This window comes from Colossoma macropomum, unplaced genomic scaffold (genome assembly GCF_904425465.1).
Source record: "Colossoma macropomum unplaced genomic scaffold, Colossoma_macropomum, whole genome shotgun sequence".
NCBI classification, from domain to species: domain Eukaryota; kingdom Metazoa; phylum Chordata; class Actinopteri; order Characiformes; family Serrasalmidae; genus Colossoma; species Colossoma macropomum.
This window is the reverse complement of record NW_023494809.1, coordinates 29,903,271-29,923,873: the sequence shown is the minus strand read 5'-3', so window position 1 is coordinate 29,923,873 and position 20,603 is coordinate 29,903,271. Positions and strand designations below refer to the sequence as shown.

General features: G+C 39.4%; 1 protein-coding gene across 1 annotated transcript in view; it reads left to right on the top strand.

Annotated features, from left to right (window-relative positions):
• The window catches only part of cdh19 (cadherin 19, type 2), a 67,510-nt gene that overhangs the window by 29,450 nt on the left and 17,457 nt on the right, over nt 1–20,603 (top strand). Inside the window, exons 6-7 of the mRNA XM_036558786.1 lie at nt 8,590–8,777; nt 11,233–11,486. Coding sequence (XP_036414679.1) covers nt 8,590–8,777; nt 11,233–11,486 — 442 coding nt within the window. The remainder of the gene's footprint in view (nt 1–8,589; nt 8,778–11,232; nt 11,487–20,603) is intronic.

Sequence of the window (20,603 nt, the reverse complement as noted above, 5' to 3'; positions counted from 1 at the left end):
AACAGACCAGACGAGAACACAGACTGGTAACAAGTGTTTAACTAAGAGACAAACACAATAAAGGAGCTAGAGAGAAGTGTGAATATCTGTATATATGCAGGTCTGATGACATGTACTATAAAAACTATCATATACAGGATATTACAGAGTGATGTGAACATTTGCACACAGCTGTACAGCTGTGCGAACGAAGTTATGCGAAGTGTAGAGAAACACAAAAAGAGCGCTGGTGTTAATGTTAGTGCAGATCCAGTATTGGAGTAATAAACGTCTACAAATAGGTTAATTATTCTTACTGCAATCTTAAAATGAGAAATATTGGATATTGTGGTGGCAAAGTACCTATTAGCCCCACCTGGTATCATGAGGCGCAGGGGCTACAGACATACATATATATATATATATATATATATATATATATATATATATATATATATATATATATATATATACACAATATAACCACTAAATTTAAGATGATTTCATTTAAACTTTCACAAAAATGGATATTCAGAGAGCCTCATTCCTCTTTTGCCTTGAGCTGCACGATCAGTGAATCTGCCCCTGTATGCACTAAAAGGTTCTTAAGGTGAAGCAAAAGCGGTTCTTCTATTCACTCCAAAGCACTCTTTGACCCCGAGGGCTCATCTAGTTTACCAGTCGTGTAAATGCAGCGCAATTTTGGAGTGAATTTGAACACAAAGGGAACTTTGTCAGGAAACGTGTAACTGTCAGGGTCAAAACCATTGTGGAAAGGTAAAATACTACACAGTCATAATGTATCAAATATAAAAGAATGAACATGAATGAAGTGGCAGTGGTTCAAGAACACTGCTCCAAAAATTCAAAGTCAAAATATTTAAGTAACCTAAGAACAAACTGTGCTGTTTTGGAGCCCAATTGAACTTTCAGTCATTCATTTCCTTTCAAAATATGCGTCTTTGAACCTGGAACCATCAACTCAACTTTTACCATTAGAATGTCTTAAACACCATTAAATAACGTTTCCTTAAAGGGCAACATTTTTAATTTAGGGGACTCAAAACCTTTTGAAAAACTTTTGAAATCATGAAGGACACTGCAGGTTTGATAGAATTTCAGCCAATTTCACTGCTAATGATTTGGCTCTTACCATATTTTGGGGAAAGGAGTTTGAAGTGGACGAATCAAAGCTCCTGTGGTTTGTGCTTGACCTGTGGTTCAACACGTTTCTCTCCTAGTTTAGTGCTGTACTTCTAAATCTCTGAGGGATCACAGGGTTCCTCCTCCAGACTGCGGTTCGATAGTTCTTCATCAGTTCCTGCTCTGGTGGAACATTCTGTCTCTTTGATCTGCTCTTTAAACTACTAAGCCAGACCTTCTTGACTCAGCATTAATGAAAGGAACTTTCTGGAAGATCTGGCTTTGAACTGGAAGCACTTAGTTATGCACCGTCTGTCTGAAGACGTGAGCTGCAGGGTGGATTGCTGACAGTCTAAGAATGTGTTTGGATGTGTTCACTGAGTCGCTGACTCTTCAAGAGACTCTCAAATGTGTCATGTTGTCTCCCCCATCCGGGGAAACTACACTTGGACTCTTCCTGGCTCCGCCCACTCACACCTGCATGTGATTCCAGGACTCGTTACTCCCTTTTATGAACTCCTTAGTTTGGATCAGTTTAAGTCTGTGTTCAGACTGCAGACAAATCAGATCCTTCGAGTCGCCTGTCTGCTCTGCTATTTAAGTGGTCAGATCTGATTTGTGTGTCCAGACATCACCAGTCTATCTGCATGGGTTGCCGTGGGAACGATGTAGGTGTCAGTAACTATGTAGTTACGCTGGTGACGTGGATTTCAAGTGCGGATATAGGAGAGACTCTTCAGAACTCGTGAATCTTTGTAGCTCTTCTTGAATCCCAGCACTTCATCACTCTGGATTTGACATCGTCGCTGTTTGTCGTGTTGTGAGTGACGAAAAAGACTTTGAAATCTGATTTGAGCGTCCAGAGCGTCCAGACTGAGACGTATCTGTAAAAATTTGAGACGCATTTCAAACGAGCTACAAATGTGGTTCTAATCCAATTTGCAAAAATCAGATGTGTTTTCTTGCCATCCAGACTATCAAAAATCAATCTGGATATGCCAAAAAAAAATATTTAGGCTGGCAGTCTGAACACTACGAAAGCATTTTAGGGCCACTGTTAATAAAAATAAAAATAGTGGACTTCGAGAATAAAGTTATAATATTTTGAGAAAAAAAGTCATAATATTTCCAGAATAAAGTCACAATATTTCGAGGAAAAAGTTGTAATATTTAGAGAAAAAAATCTTAATATTTGGAGGATAAAGTGGGCTAACTGTAGGGGGACTAACTGTAGGGGGGCTGCCATAACGCGTTGGGGTCTCGGTTGCTGTACTGTAGGGGGGCTAACTGTAGGGGGGCTGCCATAATGCGTTGGGGTCTCGGTTGCTGTACTGTAGGGGGGCTGCCATAACGCGTTGGGGTCTCGGTTGCTGTACTGTAGGGGGGCTGCCATAACGCGTTGGGGTCTCGGTTGCTGTACTGGCGCCGGAGCTCCACTCACTCCTGTCTCTCTGTGGATCATTTTGATCATCATTCTCACTGTCTGTGAAACTTCATGCCCTCTTTGAATGGGGGGAGATGGAGCCCCGATAGCCGTGTAGACGACCCTGCCTGAGATTCTCCTTCAACAACACAGACAGACAGTTTCTTCCGAGTCCGTCTGGCTCTTTATTCTAGATAAACACAGTTTCCTGCTCAGCCGTTTCAGCCGGTTCTTATACTAATAACAGGCTGGTGCTGATGTGCAGGAGAGACAGGGAGACTGAGTGCTTCTTTATGGGTGAATCGATATGAAAGTAGAACTCCACCAACTGACCGACCCTCATTTAACACGAGGAGGGGCTGCCTTCACTTTGAAAAGCCTTTGGCCACAATATTGCAGCCTTTCCTGGTGTTAATGCCACTTTAATGTCGTAATTCTACAATTTTTTTCTCAAAATATTACGACTTTTTTCTCAAAGTCTACTATTTTCATTTTTATTAACAGTGGCCCTAAAACGCCGTCGTAAAACACCGCCTTTGACTCCTGCTTTGTCATTTTTTTTGTACATGGATCTGCCTCTGATAATACCTGCCTGTGTTTTGATCCCTGCCTATTGTGACGATGAGTATTGGAGTGTCCCAAATGCAGCCATTTGGCACTTGCTACCTCCCTACATGCCCCCTATGTTGAGATGCACAATATATTAGTGGCTAGCTGATAAATAAATGCCAAGAAAAATGAAAAACCTGGGTAATATAAACCAGTTATCATTATTAAAGAAAGAAATTCCTGTCATATGGACAAAAGGTGTTTGTTGTAATATGTAAACAAACAAACAAATGCATCATTCAGTCCCTAATCCTTGTACTTTTAAAATAGTCGTGGGAACATTATGAAATCATTTTTCTTATTTCTAGATCTTTTTACTTGTTTTAATAATTGTATCAATTAAATGTCTCACAGTACAGAAAGCACTTTACTTCATAAAATTACTTAAAATAAACAAGCAAACAAAGCATACAAAAAAATAAAAAATAATCTGCTGCTGGGTCTGGTTCTCTCATGCATGGCGTGTCTGTGTGTTGTGCTCCGAGTCTCCTCTTTCTCTTTTGTACTGAGGGCTCTGTGGCAGTGATGGCCTTGTTAATGTTCTTTAATAACACTAATATTGATTGATTCAGGGACTCAGCCATTCATTGTAGAACTGTTTTGGGACTTATAAAAACACCTGTAAACATCTGTAAAATTGCAAAAAAATTTGCAACTTTTTAATTTAATTTTATTTCATGAGAATCTACTCAAAACGACCTACCTACAACCTCCCTACATGCTGCCGACGTTAAGATGCACAGTATATTAGTAAATAGCTGATACAAGAAAAATGAACACACTTCGGTGGTATATGCCGCTTTTCACTAGTAAAGAAAATATTTCCTTGCATCTTTGCACATAAAGTGTGTAATATGTAGAAAAAACAAACACACAAAAATGCAGCATTCAGTCCCCAGTCATCCAGACCTAGACTTACACTATATGGCCAAAAGTATGTGGACACCCCTCCTGGTTATTGAGTTCAGGTGTTTCAGCCACACCCATTGCTAACAGGTGGGTAAAATTAAGCTCATAGCCCTGCAGTCTCCATAGACAAACACTGGCAGTAGAGGGTCGAACTGATGCTCAGTGACTTTAGGATGCCACAAGTTGATTAGGAAATTTCAGGCCTGCTAGATCTGACCTAGACAACTGTAAGTGTTATTATAATGAAATGGAAACAACAACAGCTCAGCCACGAGGAGCATCAGCACAAGAACTGAGCAACGGGAGCTTCATGAAATGGGTTTCCATGTACACAAGCCTATTGATGGGTTCAGGGACACTGGCTGGGCCTGTAAAGCTTCATTGTAGAACTGTTTTGGGAAATATCATCACCCACATTTGTTTAATTGACCTGTAAGGTGTGCAGTTGCTACTTTTTTATTTAATATGAGGATTTACAGATCAACAAAACATGCAGCAATTCAGTAGCATTGATTGGCATGTCCATGAACAAAATCATACATCATATAAACTGCTTATCCTTCTGGGTCGCGGTGGGGTGCTGGAGTCTATCCCAGCTGTCATTGGGCGGAAGGCAGGATACACCCTGGACAGGTCACCAGTCCATCGCAGGGCAGACAGACAGACAGACACACACACTCACACCTAGGGGCAATTCAGCATGTCCAATCAGCCTGACTGCATGTTTTTGGACTGTGGGAGGAAACCGGAGAACCCGGAGGAAACCCACGCAGACATGGGGAGAACAGGCAAACTCCACACAGAAATGACCCTGGTCGCCCGGCCGGGAATCGAACCCAGGCCATTCTTGCTGTGAGGCAACAGCGCTACCCACTGTGCCATCGTGCCGCCCTTGAACAAAATTATTCAACACAAAAACCGAAAGAAAAGTGAAAACAGTTTGTAACAGTGAATTAAAAATGCAAAGTGGTCAAAATAGAGATGTTTTTATAATAACGCTGTTCTTAACCTCTTATTCTCCAGGGTATATTTTGGTTTTTCCATCTGAATTTAAGTGACCAAATCGTAAGGCAAATTATTCGGTTACTGCATGAAATAACTGTAAATTTTTATTTTATTTATTTTTTGTAAAAGCTCCCCTCAAATTAACAGAACATGTGTTTTATGATACACATACTGCTATATGCTTACAATTTACTGTTGAAAGCCAAAAATCTTAGACACTCTTTGTATTATTTTATAATAATAATGTTTACAGAGCAGATCACTGAAGAGACGCCATCTGTTTATAGTTTATAGCCCAGATTTGTGGAAAAATGGGTCGACTTTCAGCAGAAAAGAAAAATTGTAAGTTCAGCTTCTTTTATTATAACTCTTTAAAATAAAAACCCCCATCTATTTGACTGGAAAGAAGACAGTTACAGCTCTCATACGACCCCCACGTTTTGAATGTAGCTTATGAAATATGAAAGTTATGAAGAATATGACGAAGTGCGTTTTGGAACCACCGGTGGTTCCAAGGAATTGAAAAGGTTAAAATTCTCTGCACGTTTTCTCTCTCTCTCTCTCTCTCTCTCTCTCTCTCTCTCTCTCTCTCTCTCTCTCTCTCTCTCTCCATACCTGCCCTCTCTTCTACACCTCTCTAATGTCCTGATATCACACAAACATTTCATCTGTTGTTTTTAAGAGCCAAATAGTCATTAAGTAATACTTTTTGTGCCAAAACCAAACCAAAAAACCCAACACGAGCTACACAAACTATCAGGTGATTTTTTTTGTTTTGTTTTTTCCATATTCAGCATCAGGCTTGGGTCAGGCTACTTTTGAAATGAGTGATTTTGTTTGTATCCTGCCTTCCGCCCAATGACAGCTGGGATAGGCTCCAAGCACCCCACCGCGGCCCAGAAGGATAAGCGGTTTAGATAATGTATGTATGTATGTATGTATGTATGTATGATTTTGTTTATGTTCACTGTAAAAATTAACTTTAATCTTAAGGTGTCCTTTAAGCTGCCTTATAATTTTTTATTTATTTTACTCTAAATAATGAGAAACATCATTATGTTTACTTATTATTTGATGTCCAATGAACTTGAAAAGTTAAAACAGCCAGTTTCCTTACTTTCATAAGTTAGTCTTTTCTAAATCAAAACTTCCAGGTATCAAAATCATTTTTATGCATCAAATCGATCAGCAATACCGTGATGCAATACATCGTTAGAAAGCTTAAAATCCCAGGATTTGATTCCCACAATCTATTTTATGATCTGTTATTCACAGAAGTTGTTGTTTCATTTGCAGCATCAGCACCAAGCGAGCAAACGCTAACAAATCTGTCAGATACGGGTCGTGCTGTGGCTCAGCTGTGTCTGCAAAGTGAAGTGAGCTAGTGAACTTGGAGGAATAGGCTGACCTAGAGGAATATTGCCCAGTTTAGAGATCCATGAGTCAGGAGGAAATAAACTCCTCCATTCTAGATTCTGTTATTGTGTGTCAGTAATCCAGACAATTATTCTGACTGCGGGGAATAACTTGAGCATGTTACTTGTCAAAGGAGATAAGGAGTTAGAGGAGTGGGTGAATGTGCCCCTGAATGAAGCTGTGGATGATGAGAATGATGTGTTATGGAGTCCGGGTGAAGCCCAGGCCAGGCCATGCCCCTAGATTCATCCACACACTGTTTCACACAGCATGTTTAGTTGCCTTAGGGCCCCATTTTCTATCATAATTCCTCATTGCTAATGTAATCAGACTGTCTGGTGCTCACAGTTCATCTGCAGCTGCTTGCTAGTGTACATTTCTATTTTTTTTTGGTTGCACATCTCACAGCAGGACAGTTTTGACTCTAGAGCTCAATCACGTCTGTGTCTATCATCATAGTCACACCTGAAAGGCTCCAGGTGAGCCGAAGACTCCACGCCCTCCGGCATTCCCCCTCAAGTTTGAACTGCCTGTTTGTAAAATGCAGCAGCCTGTGTGGAGCTCCTTCACTAACAGAAGCAGACTTTGTCAGTTACAGTAACACCTTGACCTCCTCATAGAAGCGTAATACCTTTAATTATTCTTGACATATTTGGTAAGACTTTTTTCTGAGTGTCCTTTTTACATGAAATGAACACTCAACAGACTCTTAACAGACTCTCTGACATTAACGACTTGTTGCATGATGCAGCAGCAGTGAACACGTTCAGTAGATCATCAAGAGACTTTTAATTAACTTCATAAAAAATGTGTAAAATCTGCTGAGTTCATTTTTACTTTATATTGGAGTCCAAGTTCAGATCTGTAGATGTTTAAATGAGAGGAACTGAACATTAACAGGTCTAAATCAGACCATCAACATCCTCAACAACCTGGAGCTTTACTGGATTTGGGTTTAGTTAAGATAAGGGTCAGGAATAGGGCTAGGGTGAGGGTTGGAGTTAGGTTTTGGGTCGAGGTTAAGGTTAGGTTTAGGATTAGGGACAGGGTTAGGGTTAGGTTTTGGGTAAGGTTGGGTAAGATTACGCTTTGGGTTTGTTTAGGTATTGGGTAAGGTTGGGTTTTGGGAAAAGTTAGGTAAGGTTGGGCTTTGGGTAGGGTTGGGTTTTGGGTAAGGTTAGGCTTTGGGTAGGGTTGGGTTTTGGGTAAGGTTAGGTAAGGTTGGGCTTTGGGTAGGGTTGGGTTTTGGGTAAAACTGGGTAAGATTGGGTTTGGGGTTAGGTTAGGCTATGGGTAAGGTTGGGTTTTGGGTAAGGTTAGGTAAGGTTAGGCTTTGGGTAGGGTTGGGTTTTGGGTAAGGTTAAGCTTTGGGTAAGGTTGGGCTTTGGGTAAGGTTGGGTTTTGGGTAAAACTGGGTAAGGTTGGGTTTTGGGTAAAACTGGGTAAGGTTGGGTTTTGGGTAAAGTTGGGTAAGGTTAGGTTTTGGGTGAGGTTGGGTTTTGGGTAAGGTTTGGGTAAGGTTGGGCTTTGGGTAAGGTTGGGTTTTGGGTAAGGCTGGGTTTGGGGTAAGGTTAGGCTTTGGGTTAGGTTAGGCTTTGGGTAAGGTTGGGTTTTGGGTAAAACTGGGTAAGGTTGGGTTTTGGGTAAGGTTAGGCTTTGGGTAAGGTTAGGCTTTGGGTAAGGTTAGGCTTTGGGTGAGGTTGGGTTTTGGATAAGGTTGGGTTTTGGGTAAAGTTGGGTAAGGTTAGGCTTTGGGTGAGGTTGGGTTTTGGGTAAGGTTTGGGTAAGGTTGGGTTTTGGGTAAAACTGGCTAAGGTTGGGTTTTGGGTAAAGTTAGGTAAGGTTAGGCTTTGGGTGAGGTTGGGTTTTGGATAAGGTTGGGTTTTGGGTGAAACCCCTTCATATTCAGTCTATTCTCAACTGATATGAAACATATGAGTATCATGTTATATGTAGAGCCTTTAAAGGAGGTTTTAGGAGGATATGCACAAATTGAGAAAATGAGACTCCAGAGGGTTCATCATATCCATAACTATTGGAAGATCATAAGCAATCAAGAGCTGCACAATAATAATATACCTTGTTTTTATCATTTGTGTCCTCAGACTTGTACACGTTCGCCTTAGCGGAGTCAGCTCCGGTGGGCACGACGGTGGGCAGAGTGATGGCAGAGGACGACGACATTGGGGTGAACGCCAGAATGAATTACAGTCTAGACGACCTGGAGGAGAGCGCCACCTTCAGGGTCCAAACAGACCCTGTCACTCAAGAGGGCATAGTGACGCTGGCCAAAGTGAGCACATTTACTATTACAGTCTAATTAAAATTATTTTAATAAAACCAGTGGAAAAGGAAACGCTCTACAATGAAGCATCATATATTTGAACTTTCCAGATTCAAATGAGTGTTGGCAGCTGCTCAATTCAGAACGTTCTGTAAATGATTTAATAAAAAAAGCCTGTCAGAACAGCAATCAGTCTCGATCTCTGTCCATGTTACAGTATTTTTCAAATTGGCTTGGAATGAATCCACAGCGCAGTCAAAGGCAAATGCAGATTGTTGTCTTGACATGCGGGCTTGTTATTAAACCAGGGAATTTTACACATTTGGTCATTTATTCCATAAAAATTTGATCTTTTTCTGCTCTTTTAGACGGCCATTTTCCACCAAGCGCAGTTACCCAGTGTGAGGCTCTATTGTTGTGTCCTAAGTTTGATGGGATCAGCTCCCATGGTGGGGCTGATATTGAGCAGACAGTGCCCTTCACACCCGTAGTTTTATGTGTCCTGCTTAGCCGCTCGTGTCTGCTAGGGAATGCTGGGGGGAATTGAATGGAGATGGAAGCGCCTTGTTATGGAAACGACTGGCTTGCCCTGCGTTCCTTTTGGGAATACATTAATGGTTTGCATGCTGTTTTTAACTAGCATCATCGTGTCTGTCAAAATTCAACATCGGTTAAGTACTAGCGCACAGCTGGCGGCTCATCAAGTTTGAATGAACCATTTTCTCATCAGACTGAATCCGGAGGAAAATGCACCACAGCTTGCGCTTGTTTATTTATTTATTCTCCCTTCTTCTTCTTCTTCTTCTTCTTCTTGCCTTCTTCTCTTCTTCTTTTTGCATCCCACTCTTGGTCTGGATCTGTAAACAATTACAAAGCTAATTTAGAAGAAGAGGGTGGTCTCTCATCAAAATTATCCATCAAAAGTTTGAACACTTAATGCCCAACAAAGTTTTGACCAGTAGAAGGTAATATAATAACTCTTGTTACATCTGTTGTGAGCTGTTTACTCACCTCTTATGTCTCTATAGTGGCGTTTTCCACTGTAACGACTAGGAAACCCCCTTATTATGATGGATCTTCAAGGTAGAAGGGAAAACTTCAACTCCTGCAGGGTCATTTTTTGGGCAGGCTGTGTTTTTTTTTATAAACTGTTGAATTGCAAAGGAAAGCAGACAGCTATTGTTATTGCTAAGAAGGCGAATATCGTATTATGGTCGTATAACTGTCTTCAAATCACCATATAAAAGCTAAAGTTAGCAAGACAGCTACATGGCTATCTAGATACCCCAGGTTAGCTTCTTTTCCCTGGCTGAAAGGGTAAAAATGGTCTCTGAGGTGCTAAATAAAGATTCATTGTATTCTTCACAATTTTGTTTGACAGCTGAGGTAGGAGTTACACTACACAGCAAAAAACAAGATCCTGGCAAGTGAAATGGTCTTAAACTTCTCTTAAATGTAGTCGATATATTTGCTATTTTTCATTTGAGGTTGTTGGAAGCCAATTATAAGATTATTTAACTTATTTTCAGATACTTTTATTTGTTTGAAGTGATTTTATCAAGTCAAATTAACTATGTTGACAGATGATTCAGTGTAGAAATGTGCTCGAAACAAGTAAAATTATCTGCCCACATAGTAATTTGTTTGCTGAAATCACTTAAGACAAGTAAAAAGTTCTAGAAATAAGTTACATAATCTTATAATAAACATATAACAGTCTCAAAATTAGAAATATCAGATATATGGACTAGATTTAAGATATTTTCAAATGTCAAGGTATCATTGTTTGCTGTATAAAGCTAGTTTGATTGTATTTATCAGCCTATAGATCAGTGGCTAGGCTAGCTGTCAAGATTGGATGACACCACAGGGATTCCTAAAGGTTGTATGATGCATTTGTGTGATGTATCCGGGGTATTGTGTGAGAGTTAATTAGGTAGAACATGATTTTTACAGAGATCTGTAAAGCTTCTATGAAAGAAAACTTCTGGAGAGGTCAGTTCTCATTTTTGAGATGGCCAACCTTTGTCTTAGTAACAGCTCCAAACAGGAGTTTGTTTAACATGCTTTGTTGCATCATTCCAGATTATAAGTGACCTGGTTCTGATTAAAACCTCTTTGCTTTGGGCAGAGTTTCTGTTTTTGAAATTCACAAGATCTACAAGATTTTTTCCAACATAATTAATTCATGATTATCTGCACAGATATGAAACATACCGGGTAATGAAATCTTACACAATTATGTTCCATCTTTTTAAATGAAAGGTTAACCTTGTTTCAAGCAGGTGAGCTCAACACTGACAGTGCATCTTATATGTGTAGCATTTTTCAATAACCCAAAAATGCTTATATAATGGTTGTAATCCATCTTAATCCATAATAACATGCTATAATCTGTATCTGCCGTTTAGCATTAGCAATTTATTTGTATGTTACAGCTGATTATCTTCTTCTTTCCCATCAGCCTTTAGACTATGAGAGCAAGAGGCGCTTTGCCATCGCCATAGAGGCCATCAATGACCACGTGGACACCAGATTCCTGAGCTACAATGAATTCCGTGACAAGACAATGATTAAAATCCTGGTGACAGATGTGGATGAACCTCCAATCTTCTCCGTTCCTTTCTTTGAATGGAAGGTTCCAGAAAACGCACCTGTGGGTACGCAGGTTGGCACGGTCTACGCAAGAGATACAGATGCAGTCAACAATCCCATCAGGTAACCCAAACATGTATTAATATATGTGCTACTTATTTGTAAATGTGTGGAAAAAAAACAAGATCCTGCTCTGGTTACCACTCTGGGGTTCACGAACTCGCCCACACGTCAAATTCTCTGTTTCTATATCTGTGTCTGTATCTTTGTGATGATCCAGCTCAGAAATCCAGTTCAAACACTTCCTGAATCTGTAGAGTCGCCCTTTCCATTCCATCTTATCTCGAGATCATACGAGACTCACATCCAGAGTTATGAGCCTATGAAGAGGGGCTGAGATACACGTCATCTGCCTCTCACCGTGTGGAACTGGTGGATTTGTGTGTCCATCTACATTCTGTGTGAAACTGACCAATGGACACTCAGGAAATCACTAAGCACTGACCATCACGCCGGAAACCCTTCATTCTTCATTCACTCCACATCGGAGACTCATGTGAAACGGCGTGCAGAGAGTTTACAGCTGCTGAAGCTGCTGCAGCAGTTTTGGAAAGTAGTGATGAAGATAACGGAGCATTTAGATATGAAACATATGAGGATCATGTTATATGAAGAGCCTTTAAAGGAGGATTTAAGGAGAAATGAACAAATCAAGAGAGAATGACCTCAGAACACATTGACAAGATTAAAAAATGAATTTCACGCTTGACTGCACCACTGAATACACAAGCAAATGAAGGGTGTGTAATACTATTAGTGACCAAGCTTGTGATCAAACTCTAAATGTAACAGGACCAAATGTGAAGGTCTATATATCATACATTTCAAACTGAGCCTGATGTTTTTTTCTTTTGGATTTTTCGCCGATTTAGTCGTCTCCATTTCCACCTGCTAGTTAGGACTCCCCCACCCACACGATACTACCAACGCTAGGAGGGTGAATGCTAGCACAGGCTTCCTCTGAGACCTGTGAAGCGTCACCACATCTTTTTCGAAATGCCGCTAACGCAACGTCACTGGACAGCTGAACGTGCTCAGAAGAAAACCGCCGACCGCCAGATCTGTGACGTCAGCTAACAGGCGCCTGCGCTGACTAGCATCGCAGTGGGTGATGGGGGAGAAGGGGGGGCCATCCTGCCCCCCCAGAGAGAGAGAGAGAGGACGACTGTGTTCTCTTGGACTCCCGGTCATGGACGGCTGTAGCATCACCAGCGATCGAACTTGCGATCTCCTGATGACAGGCCCAACGGTGGCGCCACTCAGGAGCCCGAGCCTGATGTGTTTAAGCCTTTTACACAGGGTAAATGCATTTCTCTCTCTCACATAATCATTTTAGGGATGATGTTGGAAAATATGGAAGGATTACCCAAAAAAATGGGTGGAGAAATTGGAAATGTGGCTTGTTTTCCATGGAATTTTCTCTCCCTCTTAAAATCAGGCATAAACTCTCAGTAATGTCTCGAAAGCATGTTGTTTGGAGACTTTCCTTTGACAATGACAGCAGTGAATAGATTTGCATCTACTAGTTGATAAATGGGTGGGTAGACACTCACTGAGCAGTTTATTAGGAACACCTGTACACCCGCTCATTCAGGCCCTCACCTAATCAGCCAATCATCTTGCAGCTGTGTAGTGCATACAATCATGCAGAAATGGGCAGCAGCTTCAGCTAATTTTCACATCAACCATCAGAATGGGGATAAAATGTGATCTTGGCGTGTCGTTGGAGCCAGTTGTATGTTTCTATAACTGTATATCTCCTGGGATTTTCACACTCAGCATCTCTATAGTAACTCAGAATGGAGCAATAAAGAAAAAACATCCAGTGAGAGGCAGTTCTGTGGAAGGAAATGTCTTTGATGTGAGAGGTCAGCGGAGAATGGACAGAGTGGTTTGAGCTGACAGAAAGGCTACAGTAACTCAGAATACCACTCTATACAATTGTGTTGAGCAGAAAAGCATTTCAGAATGTGCAACATGTCCAATCTTGAGGCGGATGGGCTACAACAGCAGAAGATCACATCAGGTTCCCTTTCTCTCAGCCAAGAACAGAAAGCCGATGCTGCACAGGCTTCCCAAAACTGGACAGTTGAAGACTGAAAAACATAGCCTGCTCTGATGAATCTCAATCAGGCCCTCAGATGGTGGGGTCAGAATTTGGCACAACAACATGAATCCATGGACCCAACCTGTCTTGTGTCAGCAGGCCAGGCTGGTGGAGGTGGTGTAATGGGGTGGAGGATATTTTCTTGGCAAACTTTTGACCCAATTATTGCAATTATTGCTTATTATTATTCAATTATTGCTTGAATGCCACAGCCTGTTTGAGTGTTGTTGCTGACCATGTTCATCCCTTCCTGGCCAAAATTCACCATCTTCTAATGGCTACTACCAGCATGATAATGCACCATAAAGCAAAAGTCACATAAAACTGGTTTCATGAACACGACAGTGAGTTCAGTGTTCAGCCACGAGATCTGAATCCAATAGTCCCCCTTAGGAGGTTCGCAGCGATGAAAGTGCAGCTGAAAAATCTCTGCCTCCCAACTTTTAACAGACTTTTTCTTTCTGTAATGCAGTAAATGAATGAACCTTGACTTTGCCTGTCAGATTTGCTATGTTTATGCACAGTCATTACTGCAATTCTGTTTTCCTGCAGCTCTCAGCAGAATCAGGTTTAATGCATGTTTAAAAATAAGCCTTTTTATTATAGGAACACCTTCAGTCTTACTGACAGAATTGAGAATTACATGCAGTAAAAGCAGCATTTAAGGAAAGAGACAAAACAACTTGAAACAGTTGGCCAGCATGCAGTTTAGCTAGCAATTATGCAAGCCAGCACATTGGCTATTATAGCTAAAGTTGCCAGCTAATCTAAGCTAAAGTTTTAATAATTTGCAGATCACATTCCTGTAAAACGTAATAATGTTTCAGCTGGATTTGTTATTACTAGCTAGCTGGATTATGTGCTTTATAACCTACAGACTAACTAACCTTTTGCCTTTTTCCCTTAAACACTGCATTTACCGCATGTTCTGCTTCAGTTTGGTCTTTTAGACTGAAGATTTTTTCTAGAATAAAAGTCTTGTTTTTTGTAAACATGGCAAACCTGGCAGGGTTTTAGCTGGGATTTACTTTTGTACAATGCAGTGTCTGCAGCTAAAAATGAGACTAAACTAAATTCTCAGCTAAAGACTCAAGACTCGACTCCCTTTTTCCAGAAGGCCCGCTGTCGTTACCAGCAACAATCATTAACCGCTCATTTAGAGACCCTTGCCTAATAATTATTCACAATTAGGCTGTAGTCAAAACCACCTATGTCGAGTCCAAGTCAGGACCAAGACCATGACTAATTGAAACCGAGACAAGACTGAGGCAAGACCAAAACCCCAAAAATCCAGTCCTCTTCATGATGATACCTTACTTAGACTTTTTTTTCAGTACAATTTACAGGAAAAATGTAAAGGACGGATTTTTCTTTATGCAAAAATACAAAAAAATGTGAATCTAAAGTTTTTTGACGTTCAGTGTCCACTTTGAACGAATCCAATCAATGGCTTATATCAACTTTTTAAAAAATCTAGGCTACTTGTTGAAGGGTAACCTCAGACGAACACTTACAAGATCTCTAGAACCATATCAGGAGAACCGTGTGTAGCGGCAAAAATGGTTAAATGGATTTCAGAAAATACACAACATTATTTACATTACAATTAAATTACAGCACTGAGCTCAGCTCCGTTTGCCATTGAGAGGAACCGGAAGCTGTGAAAGCTCTGTTCCGGTTTGCTGTGGTCCAGTTTAGCACCCTGAGCTCTTTGATTGCAATCCAGCAAGTGTTTGTAACAGTTAAAAGCAATAAAATAATCTTTTACATTGTAATTGTAGACCGATGGCCAAGACCGAGACAAGTCCAGGTCCAAACAGTAGACAAAAAATGTCTAGAGAGTGGACTCGAGTACGACAGCCCTGTCCACGATATTAAGTTTCAAGTTTATTTGTCATTTGCACAACATGACTGGACATTCATGCATTGAAATGCTTGTGGTGGCTCAGATAATCACTCTACAGAAAGTAAAGAAGTAAAAATAAAAACACAAAGTACAAAAATACAAAATACTGAAACAGAAATATATTAAATATACACAAAATATACAAAAAAACCTTCTCTGCTACGTACAAATATATTTATATTTATTATATATTACAGTCGTTACTCTTGCTACCACAGAACTCACTTGAAAAATGATCCCCGTATTAGAATACATGTAAACAGACTGACTAAAAGAAAACAACAACAACGTCTGTTTGATACAGCACCTCCTGAAACAGGCCTCCAGCCAGCGCGTGTGATTTCGGGCAGATCACGTGTTTGTGTGTGCGTGAGACATTTCCAAACAGCTCCCTCCCTTCAAGAGGAAAGGAATCATTTTCTCCCTGGCTGAGTTTCCCACTCCCTGTGCTCCTCATCCTCTGCTCTTCATCCTAGCAGCTGCTTGCCACATGCTCATATTTATCGCATATTACTTTAGTAGGAAATGAGAGCTGCTGAATAAAACATAGGTCTCTCTTCCTGTCTCTATCACTCTCTCTCCTTCCCTCTACCTCATCTCTCTCTCCTGTTACAAAGCAGCCGGTGCTGGTTGTGCCAAAATAATAACTCTCAGTATGGGGTGGCATTTGGAATTCAGAACTGTGTACGTTTGTGGATTTGCAAGTGATGCACGCCTACAGAGAAAAGACAGCAGCTCCGTCACGGGCTCAGTGGAGGCAGCTGAAAGAACAATCGCGCTCTGCACAAGAGGTGCCGTTTTAACCATCCACCAAAGAGACGTTAATAAAGGAGTGAAAATTAAGCCTGCAGTCGGAAACTCTGGGTCATGTTTCGGAGGGTTTGACCGTGCAAGAGAGCCTCCACTGGAAAACAACAACAACAAAAAAAAACAACAACATTGCTTTAAATTGACTTTAATCAAATGTATAAGTGTTAAAATGTAATTATGTTTTTAACGTAGTTAAACAGGTTCAAGTAGAAAGAACATTCTTTTGAATGTTTTCTTTTCAACATCATCTGCAATTAGACAGATATTTATATATCAATATTCTTCAGAAAGACTGTTTTTGAACCATAAAAGTACCATTTGTCGTCCTGTGTTTTCAGTTGTGAGTTTACATTTCTGGATTCACACTTTAATTTTATTCACATATTATTTAAATCATCTCTAGGTATGTGTGATGTAGCACTGTTCTGTAGAATATGACAAATGCACAGAAAAAGCCAGCCAGGCTAAAGTGCAGCTCCACATGGTGGGGTTAGTTGTAATCTGAGCTGGGACAATCAGTACTTTTGAAAAGTCTGTAAGTCAAGAAACAGTTACAAATATAACTGTAACTACAATATACCCATAGTTTAATGAATTTTAATATATATATATATATATATATATATATATATATATATATATATATATATATATATACACCACTCTTTAAATTCATTAAACTATGGGTATATTGTAGTGTAGTTACATGTTCAGTATATCCAGGACAATTTCTATTTCCACCAGAGGGGGTGACAAAGCCATAATGCCTGTTATGGTAGTCCAAGGCTGCCATACTAAATAGTATGTCAAAAAATTACACTAACAGTGTTGTGGATAATACAGTAGAAAGTAGCACATTACAGTAATGTGATTATTGTTCCTGTAATGAAACAATATAATTTATAACAGATTAAATTCTTGTAAACACATTACAGTTTCTGACTTAATCCTTAATCCTAAAAGTTCCACCAGATTCATAGATAGATAGATAGATAGATAGATAGATAGATAGACAGATAGATCACTTTATTAATCCCAGAGATCTTCTATTGCAGCAGTACAAACCACAGAAAAGAGCAAATAAAAGCAAAATGAACAGAAGCAGAGTATTGCCGTAAAATAAATAACAGAATAAAATATACTGAACAATAAACAAAACAATAAATTGATCAGTATAGTCTGTGTAGTATAGTAGAATGTAGCTTTGGACCAATTTTCAACAAAAAAAGGAAAAAAGTGCTGAAATGTTTTGAAAACATAAAACATACATGTTATCTTTAATGCTGGATCAGAGCACATAACGCTCACGCATACAAACCAGAAAAGAAAGTCATTTCTTAGTAATTTCCAGAAAAATGAATAAAGTGGTCCCGTTATCAATCAAGTGGTCCCAGTCTTGTCTTAACAGTGTTACAAATAAATTCCCAAACGTAAACAATGAGAACAGTCAATATCCCCATGTACAAATTCAAATCTAATTTTACAAAACTTTTTATTTATGTTATAAAGTACAAAACACATCACAGATCACAGTGATTTTAGTTTTTCATACTGAAATTTGCTGTTTTGTGGTCAAAAACAAATGTGTCAGTGTTTGACACCGCCTCTTTTTATCAGATTTATTCTGATGCATATATTTTTTAAAATATTTAGGTTAGAAATGCCCTCAAACGACATAGAATCACACTGAATTACTGCATCAGTTGCCTAGACCTTTCCAGCAAATGCTACAAGTCTTTAGCTGTAATATTTGCACTCTTGCTTTTGTCTGTATTGTTCAGAAACAGCACCTGTCTGAAATGAAGTTTTAATTTTCATTTGTAGCAGAGATGTGTAGGTTGTTTGTATATAAAAAAGATATTAATTTTGCACAAGTATGTTTAAATTGAGTTAGATTAAACTGAAAGGTCCTTAGGTTCCACACTCTGATTCATAAAATATCCTGCATCAGCATAATTGCCAAAAGTTATAAAGACAGTAACTGGATTGATGTGAAGTCAATGCACCTGTCTATGTAATAAAATGGAGTCACAGCCAGCGAAGCATTTGTGACTGAACTGCTAAAAACTGCTCTTCACTTGCTGCGGCTTTCAACTGGCACATTAAAGTAAAGTAGCTGATCAGCATTTGTCACTGTAGGCCTTGTTTTTGCTTCTAAAGCAGATTTGTAATCCTGTAAAAGCCCCACCTTTGGCCTCAATCCGGACAAATTTGCAAAAATGCTACCAAAAGAGCATCAAACAGAGAGACTGGAAACAGATCACACAGCATGCGTTATTTGTGAGCGCTTTCCTGCCTCGCTTATTAACACAGCCCGGCTATAAGAACGAGAGCTCTCATTTACAATGACAGCCTGGCGAGAGATGAGGGCCGGCTGACCCATCCAGGCTCCGCCCACAAATGTGTTCAGTTCTGGCTCCTGTTGTGAGTTTGGACAAGCTTTACAGAAAAAGCCCTTTCAGCCTAACGAGACATTGTAGCATAAATTCTTGTGCATTATTCAAACTGGACGACTGTGTTTGTTTAGAGATGCTACATGAATGTTGAGTGTTCAGGTTAAAAAAGCTATGCTAACAAGCTGGACTGTGCTGTTGTAGCAAACCAAGACTAGGCAGGTTGGAAATGCAAGTGATGAATTTGCCACCGTGCTAAAGTTAGCTTGATTACTCATCAAAAAAACTGCTAATGATCCACTGTAACAGTGTGACCTTTCACATGCATACAAAAAAAATGTTGGAATTTAATGATGTACCCTAAAGGTAGGGTTTTTTGACAAAAAATAAGTTACGTAAGCAATATTTTGTGTTATGATTCGGTCGCAGGCACCAGCCAATAAAAGTAAAGCAATGAAGCCTAAATATTCTATCAGATAGCTTTAATATTGGCACTTCCTTCCGCCAGAAAAAGTAGTAGCCTTTTGTGTTATAGAGTAATACTGGACTGTTGCAATATCAGGTTCAGCTCAGCTTTTTTAACATTTGCCAAATTAACCTGATCCCATTTTGTTCCAACCAGTCTGTAAAGCATTTCACAGCCAGTGTTACAATACAACACAACTCAATACAATGCAATACAATCCAACTCAACACAATACAGTACAACTCAATATCATACAATACCATACAGCTCAATATAATGCAATACAGCTCAATACAATACAATATAACTCAATGCAACACAATACAACACAACTCAATACAATACAATACAACACAACTCAATATCATACAATACCATACAACTCAATATAATGCAATACAACTCAATACAATACTAACTCAATGCAACACAATACAACACAACTCAATACAATACAATACAACACAACTCAATACAATACAGTACAACTCAATATCATACAATACCATACAACTCAATATAATGCAATACAACTCAATACAATATAACTCAATGCAACACAATACAATACAATGCAACTCATTACAATACAACACAACTCAATACAATACCGTACAACAATACATCACAATACAACACAACTCAATACAATACAGTACCATACAACTCAATACAATACCGTACAACTCAATACAACTCAATACATCACAAAACAACACAATTTAATACAACACAACACAACTCAATACAATACAACACAATACAGTGCAACTCAGTATAATACAATACAACACAACTCAATATAATAACACCAGCATTCTATAAAGTTTGCCAAACCTTTCCAGGAGTTATTACAAAAGAATGTATTTGTGGGCGGAGCATGGATAGATCAATTCAGTATCATTTATTCATCTTATATATTAGAATAACTCAGGAATTTGTCGTGTTTGGTCACAACATGCCACATTTAATAGTCTCCACATCTAATACTCTGAGTTACTTCATCAGAGAATCTGTCCATTCGGTCTGATCAGGCTCTAGTCTGTTTGCAGTGTAAGACGTAGAGGAAATCCTCAAATGTGTTTCGGATGAAAAAAACAGCAGCTCATTTCAGGTATGCAACCCTCAACTTTTTTAAAATCAATATTTAATGATAAGGTTTTTTCCAAGTTGTTTAGCCGTGTTTAATTAGACCTCTAAGGCCATTATTTATTTACAAAGTCTGAAGTAATTTTAAATCCTAATGGTGCTTTAGAAGAAAAATCGACCACGTCTCTCCTAGACACCTTCAAAAAGATCACTGCATGAAGATCTAGTTTTTGGTTTCGTTTTATTATTATAAGAATTAGAAAGCAGTTTCGGTCATGCAGCCACCCAGAATGCTAGTCTATGTTTGACTGCTGCGTAGTTTGAAATGATGAATATTCATATTGGAAACCTGGACAGGTGTCAGATGCATATTTCACAAAATAGATTTTCACTGCCGTCTTAATGTTCA